The following is a 10,420-nucleotide window of genomic DNA, read 5'->3' on the forward strand; positions in this document are numbered from 1 at the left end:
AAGATTATTAGAGGAAAGGATTGTGATAGTCAATGACTATACACCTTACAGAGAAAAAGAAAACCATGAACAACAAGAAGGGTGCTTGTGGGACAAGGGTGTTTCTCTCGGGGTTGTCTATTGTTAGAGCTCTCAGAGGCAATTACAAACCACACAGACAATGAGTTCCAGTCGTCTGAAGTCACTCCTCTTAGTGACCAGAAGTGGTCTTACCTAACAGACCAAGGGATCTCGTTTTTTCTGCTCTAGAATTTGGAGACCAGTATTTTGAAGAAACCAAACTAGCTGGCGTGGTCATATTTCTGAAATCTACAAGCTAGAGATTTGTCCTCTGATAGGGACACTGAAAATCTTGAGGATGACATCACAGACAAAGAGTCTTCAAGTCTCAAGGGGAAACACACACACACACGCTTGCACACATAAATGCGCATAGACACCAACAGATAGTAGGAGGACAAGAACATGGTTAGTAAAGAGGACCAAATTAGGCTGAGGAAGATAAGGAAGAAAGGGAAATCACAAATATCCAAGAGAAATTAAGCAAGCACCGAGAACTGCTTGCTGGAGGCGCTGTCATAGGAATGGCGGCATTCATGGAGTCCTGGACTCCAAGGTCTGAGGCCCCACCATGCACAATGAGAGCCCAGTTCTATTCTGCCTGTGAAACTCCACCATCTTTGTTGGACACTGAGTTTTCCATTGAGGAACCTTCCTTCGTCTACAGTGCTGATTCCCAAGTCCTCTTCTTCAGCTTGCCTTGTCCTCCAGCCTGTGGTCCAGCCCCCTAGCCCAAACCATCCCGTGGAATGGTTTTCTATGCCAACTCGATGTTACCATCTCACTCTCTGTTCGTGAGATCAGCTCCTGCTTTCTCTTAACAACGGCATCTCGACCATGAAGCTACCTGAACCATCTCTCCCAGTGCACATCCTCTCTAAGGGGTTTCCAAACGCTGTTTCATAGTGATTAGTGCAAACTGGTGGAAGGGCCCAGGTGCCTTACCTTTACTGTAAGTGTACTTAATAGAACACTTCTACATGTATTGTTCTTAACAGCAGGAGCATTTCTCTAGAAAGAATATCAGAGACTGGGGGAGCAGAAATGAGAACAGCAGGGCTCAGGCAAATGGGTCAGTCAAACCTATGAATATGAGCCAATGCTTTCCTCAGTGTTCTAACTTGAAAGAACACTTTCTAAATGTTATTAACTGCTGTTATTTGGTGGGAAAGTGTTTCTCTTCACTTTTAAAGCCAAGAAGCTGCTCAAAGACTCCCAGCAGAGTCAACAAAATGGACTGTGTGTGTGAAATTCTTTGTCTGCAGCCGCCGTAATCTTTTCTCCCTAGTCTGAAAGAAGGTCTCACTGTGGAGGTCTGGCTGGCCTGGAATTTGGTATGTAGACTTGGTTGCCCACCTCTTTCTTAACTGATATTTGTGTTTGGCCCTGGTTCCATGGACTCTGTCATTGTCTGGACCTCACAAGGTGTGGTAGCTTGAATAAGACTGTCACTCATGGCTTGTATTTGAATGCTTGGGCATTAGGGAGTAGCACTACTTGGCAGGGATTAGGAGGTGTGGCCTTTTGGAGTAGGCATGGCCTTGTTGGAGGAAACGTGTCACAGGCAGTGGGCTTTCTCTTCTTGCTGCCTGCTTGTTGTTCCAGACGTAGAACTCACAGCTACTTTCCCAGCACCTTGTGTGCCTGCTTGCCGCATTTCATCTGCATTGATGAAAATGGACTAAACCTCTAAAACTATAAGTCAGCTCCAATGAAGTGTTTTCCTTTATACCAGTTGCTGTGGTCATGGTGACTCTTCACATCAGTAGAACAGTGAGTAAGACATATGGGAAGGTTGGGCTAGTCCTTTCCGGAAACGGGTAGAGCACAGAAAAGACAGCCTCCATACCCGGAAGTAAGAAGCCATGGTTTGTCTCTTCATGTTGGTGGTTTCTTCTGGATGTCGGATCACCTCCAGGGTGTCTACCTGGAGGCAGAGGAAGAAGGAAGTGGTTTGAGGGTATGGACAGTTCATTCATTTTTCAAAACCTGAAGGTCTGTTTAGTCAATAACCTCAGGGAATTTAATGTTTAGGACATAACTGGGTACACCGTGAGGAGAATTCTGAAAGTGATACTCTGGTGCAAAAACAGTTTTTATTCCACTATGCAAATGAAAAAAGTTAACACTCATAGATTTCTAGGTCAGTGGTCCAGTCGTGCTGCCAGTGTATGCAGTGCCTAGGGCTGAAACCAGCTTCCATCTCTAAGCCTTACATCCTGTTGCTATGCACTGCTATCTGTGTGCTTTCATATAACTTACAAAATGGAGGAAGTCTGAACGTATGGCATAATCACAAAGATTTGCCTTGTCTGTCAACTGAATTTACTCTGCCATAAAGACACGGACTCTAAACAATCCCACAAACCAGCCAGAGCTCAGCAGTAAAGGAAAAGCTGAAGAATTTTTTCCTCATCTGGGTAAGTGCTCACCATCTGCATCCTAAAACCTCAGAAGTGTCTCTAATCATGAAACACTCTGTCAAGAACTTTTATTATCAGGTGATAGATATACCCAGCTCTTAAGAAGAAAAGGCCCTATAGCGCTGCACTGCCCCTCTCCGAAGGCTCTGTGGCAGAGAACTAGTGCAGCCAGGGGGCAGGAGGCACCCGCCCCACCCCCACCCCGATCTGTGCAAACAGCAGAAGCAGGAAGGCCTCTCTAGCCTTTTGTTTTTCTTCTCTGAAGCATTTCATAAAGCCTGGGCAGATCACTCTTTCTGACCTCCCTACCTACTTAAAGGCATGCAGGTGTCTTAGCTTACATCACTAGGAAGGAGGCTGCACAGTCCCTCAAGAAGGATTTGAACTAACAAGGCTTGCTACATTTTGTCCTCTAAGTATCTCTGCCTGGCTGATTAGACACAGTTTCCTTGTGCTGCTGGGTCCTCATTTCCCAAGTCCCAGGTCTGTCTTTTGAAATGAAGCTCTGAACCAGGAACTTTATGATAGGTGAAAAAAACAGTAATCTTTTCATATCCCATGAAGTCCAGCTTCATCGAGGGCTCTGTGTCCCCTTAGATGAGGCAGAACCCAAATGGTAACTTTTCTGTTTTGCTTAGTTTTTTGAGGAAGTCTTACCAGCACAGGCGGGTCTTGAATGCAGACTGGCCCTGTGTCTGTGACTTTGGGGCTGAGATGACAGGTGTGGGCCCGTGCTTGTCTGTGTGGTGTTGTTTGCTTGTTTATTCCTGTTGTCTTTTGTAAATTTGAATGCCTTAATCAGAACTTTCAGCTCATCTGCTTTCAAAGAACAAGCAAACTCAAGTCCTGTGTACCTATCGTATGTATGCTTTTAAATGTAGACTACACACTGGACTGCACACTTCTCATGTGGGCAGGTCGGGACAGTGCTGCATGAAGCAGGGAGAAGATAGCATCAGGCTGGATTGTAGGCTTGAAGGGCAAGGCACAGGTCTTAGCAGGACTCCAAATTCAGAAATCAAGTGTAAGAAAGAAAAAAGATCTGGACAATAAGGAATCAAGGAATCTTTTTATGTTATGATCTCATTTAGAATTTTCTAGAAAGCCAATAACTACAAAAAAAAAAAAAAGGAAACACACACACACACTATAGGCTATCAAAATGTGTAGATTCTGCATTTGTTAATTTGCTTGCCTGCTAAAATTTATCTGTAGCCACAATGTCAACCACCAGTGCTTTTTCCTGGTCATTCACAGAATGTACTTAGTAGGAAAACACAGGAGTCTGCTGGTGCCCAGCTTTCGGGTTAGAGTCAAAAAGTCAGAGCCAGCTCTTCTGGGTCATCTCTCCTACAAAACACACACACACACACTCACAGTCTACTCTCAAGGTCTATTGAAATGCTTCTGGTTTAGTATTTATATGTGGATTATTGGTAACTTTTCAGTTTTGGGGGTCCCCAAGTGTAATGCTGAAGTGCTGTATAGAGTTTCTAAACACAAGAAGAGGGTGATGAACCTCAGGCAGAAGATGTGTGCTAACAAGCTTTCCTCAGGAATTACAGTGAAGTTGTTTGTGACTTTAATGGCACAGATGCTGTGAGTGAAATATGGTTAAAACACTGAACAAGATAGACAGTAAAGTATGTGTGTCTGTGAGTGTGTGTATTTGCATGTGTATGTGAGCTTGTATATGCCTGTGAATGTCTATGTCTGTGTGTGTGTTTGTGTGTCTATGGGGGTGTGTATGTATATGTATGCATGTGTGTATAACTGTCTTCAAACAAAATCACATAAACTGAGGGTTAGGTTGGCTCTGACCAGACTCTTGCTGGAACCTAACCCTGTGTTACCCTCTAGGGGCAGTGAGTGGTTCAGCGGTGCTGTTTGCAGTGATGTTACAGATCATAGTTTTTACAAATAATGAGAATCAACCACATTTAGTATTAACCACATTCTCATGTAAGACCAAGAAGTTCTTAGGAGTAGTTACACTCCCACAAACATATCTCTCGTGGGCCTATCTAGCCATGGTAAATAGTCCTGATATCTTGCCACAAAGAAACAACATGAAAATTAGGAGATTCAAATAGGTCATAATTGCAACATGGGCATAAAATGTATTGTTCGATAAAATCTTTAGAGTCCTACTATGCACAAGTAAATCTTTTACTCCCAAGAGAGTATAAGTATGTTCATTTGTATCAATTCTGGAGTAATATTTAATGGAATTATATATGATCAAGTTAGTTATTTTTTAAATTAAGTTAATATGTTGTATAAATAAAAAGTAAGAAAATTCTGAGGTGTGAACTACTTATTATTTCAACCTCTTTAAGATAACTAACTGGTTTTCAGGTTAGGATATGTTTTTTTTCTTATCCTTAGGGGATTTCCTGGAAGAGATACCTGAAGTTGTGGGCTTCATCAAACCCCCTTTACTATGTATACACTTGTATGATAAAGTTTAACTTGTAGATAAGGCACAGTAAGAGACAAACAACAAGTAATAATACAATTATCAACTCTAAATTGTACTGTACTAACCGGAAGCTAGGAAGCTTGTGGGTTCCCCCCAACCATCAAAATTGACAACATCTCATGTTTGAGAGACAACATTAGGTTAAAAAAAAAAAAGCACTGTGATGTCAGAGGTAACCTAGCAACTGAGATGGCCACTAAAGGACTAGTGCACAGTCCTGGATTCACCTTTTGAAAAGATGATTCATATCTTATCAGAGTCCAGAGAGAGCAAGAGAGTTCATACTGTCCTCAGGTGCGAGCACATATAAAACTTACCAGTTACTTGTTTACCAGATTTTTCATTTAATGCTTTTGAATCTGAATCATGATTGACCACTGGTGGCTAAAGCCATGGAAAGCTGAACCACAGACAAATGAGGAATACTGGACACAGTAGACATCAATCAGGTGCTCTCTGCGGTTCTGTCTGAGCGTCAGTTGGAAGGGCCAAACAGCTGGGTAGGATTTTATGGTTTGATATGTATGAACCCTCCTAACATGGTCCCACATAACACATTTTTAGAGGACAGGGAACTGTTTGGTTGTTGTTGTTGTTGTTGTTTTTCTCCTTGCTGAATCTGTCTGGTCTCACCTTCTGCAAGGTGGTGTTAGTCTCACAGAAAACTGTTTGTCTTCTTTCCAGAAGGACACTGTGCATATGTCACCATCCTCTATGTTAGGCATTTTTGCTGACTACCAGGATTGCAAGGATTCCATGATTCAGATTTCCTAAACTTTCAAAATTCCCCTTGTTTCCCCAACACCGCAGGTTGCCTTTGCAGACTGCAGGCAGATGGAGAGAAGCGTGCTGCATGCTCTGGCGTTAGCATCGATTCCCAGTCCCATCAGAGGGACAAAGCAAGTGCTCACCTTGGCTCTCCCAGCACTGAAATGTGGAGGCAAAGATCTCGAGGATGCTGTGATCCTCGCTCTGGTTTGCGCCAAATTACCTGAGCAAAGAAGTAAAAAGAGGAAAAAGAAAAAAAAAACATTTTAAAGTGAAGGAAAAGTTAAGAAACCGAGTTATGGATAACTTTCCCTTTAACATCCTTGTGTTTTTCTGAGTTTTCAGATTGGTATCCTAAGAATTTTTTAAAAGTCACAAACTTTCCAGCTGGCAAGATGGCTCAGTTTGCTGTCTAACAACCTGAGTTCAATCCCTGAGTCCCACATTGGCGGAAGAAGAGAACTGACTTCCACAAGTTGTCCTCAGACCTCCACATGCACACCACAGTATTGCTGTGCCTGCACAAGCACGTGTGCGCACACACACACACCCCACAAAGCTAAAAAAGTTAAAAAGTTCAAGTGGTTGAATACTGAAGACTTAAATATAAGACTTGAAACTATGGAATTCCTATAAGAAAAGTGTCAAAGGTTTGGTTTCGACAATGAGTATGCACTAATGACACAAGGTGAATGTGCCTACACGTAAAAATCCAAACTCCAAAAGATTCCAAGAGGCAAAAACTTTGAGCACTGATAGGATGCTGCAAGTAGAACCACGCTACCCACCCTGGAACGATGTTCCATGCACAAAACTATACTGTAATTATACCCAAGATTGAGCCCAGGGCTTTGTACATGCTATGTGTCGGCTCTTCAGCTCTGCTGCTGAACTACGTCCCAGCTACAGAACGTAAAATCTTACCATGTATATTGTGTAAAATAGTTTTGAGTTTACTGGAGGTAAAACTCAAAGATCACTTGCCTACCTGGATTCGATCCCCAGCATCACACATCACACATACATATACAACATGTGTATATAGTATATAATATTAGATAATTATATATAGTGATATAATGTATAATATCTTATATAAAGAGTATATGTGTGATGCTGAGAAAAAATATATATATATGTATATATATATGATGTTGAACACTTAGTATATACAAAGCCCTAAGCTCACTCTCTAGTATAATAATAGTATAGGTTTGTGCATGGAATAATATGTATATTATTATTGTAATGTAATACATATAATACATACATGTATATATTATATGTTAGATAATAATTATATATAATACAATATTATAATTATATGTATGATATATTATATAGAGAGTGTGGTTTGTGTATATGTGTGTGATGCAGGGGATCAAACATATATATGTATTTGATATATAGTATGTGAAGTGTATACATACATATATGTATATACATGTAAAACATATATACACATAAGTGTGTATATATATGTATATAACCTGCATCATGAATTTGTGTATATATGTGTATATGTATATGTGTATACACATATACATATACACATACATACATACTAATACTATATGCCTATATGCATATGGTAGAAATTGCCTTCAGGTAATTATACACATATATTTGGAACCTAAATCTTGTGTTTAGACTTGGTCACATCTCCCAGACAACTCATTATGCAGATGCAAATATTCTCAAATCTAAATCTGAAATTTTGAAAATCCAAAATCTGAAAAGCTTCTGCTCCCAAGCACATGGACGAGTGACCGTCAGACTTACTATTATAATTTATTGTGAACAATTCATGTAGGACTTAAAGCACAGCATAGAAGGTGAGAGAAGAGCGCTCCCCATCCCCCTCTGTGAGCATTCGTTAGTGAAAAGCAAGTGTGAACAGATACGGGCCAGCCCCATGACCACGCTCATTCCTGTGGCTTACCTTTGTGGCTGAGGAGCCTCTCAGTCTCTCTCCTCCCTTCCTGATCTACCCTCCACCCTTTCTTCACCAACCTCAGTGTGTGAAGGCGTTTGTTTGCATTTTTTACTTCCGGAGCTATTTTGCACAACAGAAGGGAGACTTGTCAATAAAAGGAAAGGCCGACGTGTGCTTTTGCTAGATGCTCAAGATTTCAATGTTTTAGTGAGTCTAGCACAGAGATGTCCAAATGTTTTCTCTGGTGATATCTTCAGAGGCTAAACTGTGATTAATAGCCTGCAAAGAACCCTTTGAAGGAGGATTGGTGACATCAAAGTCGTAATCCAGGGGTGGCAGGAGCTTTATAATGAGTGGGAAACATTTTAACACATTTCAAAGCATTTGCAGCACAAATAAACAATAGATCCCAGCCACAGGGCCGCCACACACACCTTCCAGAAACCTAACCTGTAAGAACTTTTTATTTCCATTTATATGTAAATACAGCGTTCACACTCCTTTCAAATGGTAAGCATCCTTGGTGCTTCATGCAGGACTGCATCTTCACACAGAGCATCCCTCCTGGCCCAGAGTCTTTTCCTGTGCTTCTGGGAAACCTTGATTACCCTTGTGTTTCCTGGGTGGGGTGTGATTCTTGAGTGACAGCAGTGATAACATTGAGATCCTATGCAGGAATCTGAAATAGGGCTTAAAGGCCCCCACCTCATTCTCCTGCTTCCAACCTTTAAGTTAGGAAGAGGCAGGTGGTCTGAAGACAGAGGTGGAGCTTTGAAAGGTGGTCATTTCCTGCCTTCTGAGGCTTTTCACCTTCTGTTACCTCATAAGAATTGTTCCAAAATGCGTAGTCATTGGTTTCAGTAATTCCACAGACTTCAGTGCCCTCTGCTGCCCCACCAGGCTGTTTGAGCTTGCTGCAAGGCACTGGCAGTCCAGAGCCAGCTCATGCCAATGTGAAAAGTATACCTTCCTATCTGTCTATCCTACCAAAGCCTGTGCTGGTCCTGTCTCTGGTGCGGCTTTGTTTGAAGGAGTCTCCTGCCCAAGTTACTGGTGAATGTCCCTGGAGGGAACCTTCTTGAAGGTTCTATCAGTTCTTTCACTGAAAGTATCAGCAAAGGTTGGTGAGAGTTCTATACACCTCACTTCGACATCTCCCTACACCCCACTTCCATCTCCCATGCTGGTTTCATCCGCCTGGGCTGTTATTGGATGATCCTTACCCAAACCAAATGGAGGGCCTCATTTGGAACGACCTAACAGATTCAAACTTGATTTCTCAACTAATTCTGACCCTGGCTTCCTTCCTCCAAAGCTTTGGCCTTCCTTCCTGGCCAGACCATAGTTTGTGCTGACACTGTGTGGGGAGCCCCCCCCCCCCAGGGCAGACCTGTGCCTCCGTGAGGGTTGCAGTGACTAAAATCTACTCACTGAAGTTTCTAACTCGGTGGCTAATAAAACAAAAGAGTTAAATTCAGTAGTTGTGTAAAACATTATTTTATACGTTAAAAGGGACTTATAATATCTTTCTGTAACTATGTAAATCTGTAACAAGGACTAGTTGTAGATTTGATACAGGGAGGAAATTTGGAATAGCCACAGAATTTGGATAGCAGGAGCCCAAGGAGCAGAGAATGTGTACTATTAGATTTTGTCCTTGGTGGTTTTTTTCCTTTCTCCCCGGCATTTATCTATGATTTTAGGCGTTGATATTAATAAGTAGGAAGGGTGGGTGGACAAGTTCCTTCCCATTGAGACATTGCTAAATCTCTCCTGAAAGGAGAATGGATGATTATTTGGAAAGAAATGTCATCATTTTGTGGAGTAAAGGAATAAAAACGAAATAAGAAACCAGCCTGTCCCACACCTGCTCGACGGAAAGAAGTGTAGAGAACAGTAACTCCTGCGGCAAGATGGGAGGTGGAGACAGAAGAGCCATCTGAAATCTCCTAGGCCATTGTATTGCAGGCTGTAGCATGGCAGACATAGGAGAGTCTGCCTCACCACGAGGGAGAGGAGAGTACTGGTTCATAAAAGCTGTCCTCTGACTTCCACACATACACCACAGTGAACACAGTCAGGCACACATCCATCACATGTGCACTGACAGTAATGGACGAACTGGGAAGGAAGAAATACTCAGATAACACACTCACAAGTTTCTGACTATACAACTTTATCTTTATGATACGTCTTTATGATACATTTCAGAACCCTAAAAAATAGCTTTTCTGGTTTTATACTGCTATAAAATAATATTTTTCTTCAGATTTACTTATGTGTATGAATATTTTGTCAGCATGAATGTATTTTCACCATATGCACACCTGGTGGTGCCCTCAGAGGTCAGAAGAGGACATCAGATCCTCTCAAACTGGCCCCACGCATGGTGTAAGCCATTACTTAGGTGCTGGGAACCAAATCCAGGTAGGTCCTCAACAAGTATATTTAATCACTGAGCCATCTCTCTAGCCTCTGTATCGTCTTTTAATTGTCTGACATTTTAAAGGATTTTTGCATAATTAACAACTATCAACCATGTCCTTAAAGGAACCCAAACCAAAGCTTTCTCTGATGTTCCAGACAGCCTGAAATAGAAGATCTGTCATTTAATAATGTTCAAATTATTCTCACTTCTATAAACTTAGGATGCAATTAATTACTGAGGGTACAATTAAGTAGGAGAAGGAAGAGGAGGAGGGGAAGGAAGAGGAGGAGGGGAAGGAAGAGGAGGAGGGGAAGGAAGAGGAG

General features: G+C 41.8%; 1 protein-coding gene across 1 annotated transcript in view; it reads right to left on the bottom strand.

The window, feature by feature from the left end:
• Nucleotides 1–10,420, bottom strand: part of Myo3b (myosin IIIB) — a 335,931-nt gene that overhangs the window by 145,661 nt on the left and 179,850 nt on the right. Inside the window, exons 22-23 of the mRNA XM_028763039.1 lie at nt 5,877–5,956; nt 1,910–1,987 (exon numbers count right to left, since the gene is read on the bottom strand). Of these exons, the coding sequence (XP_028618872.1) occupies nt 1,910–1,987; nt 5,877–5,956 (158 nt within the window). The remainder of the gene's footprint in view (nt 1–1,909; nt 1,988–5,876; nt 5,957–10,420) is intronic.

Source organism: Grammomys surdaster, unplaced genomic scaffold (genome assembly GCF_004785775.1).
Source record: "Grammomys surdaster isolate TR1022 unplaced genomic scaffold, NIH_TR_1.0 136, whole genome shotgun sequence".
In the NCBI taxonomy this organism is placed as follows: domain Eukaryota; kingdom Metazoa; phylum Chordata; class Mammalia; order Rodentia; family Muridae; genus Grammomys; species Grammomys surdaster.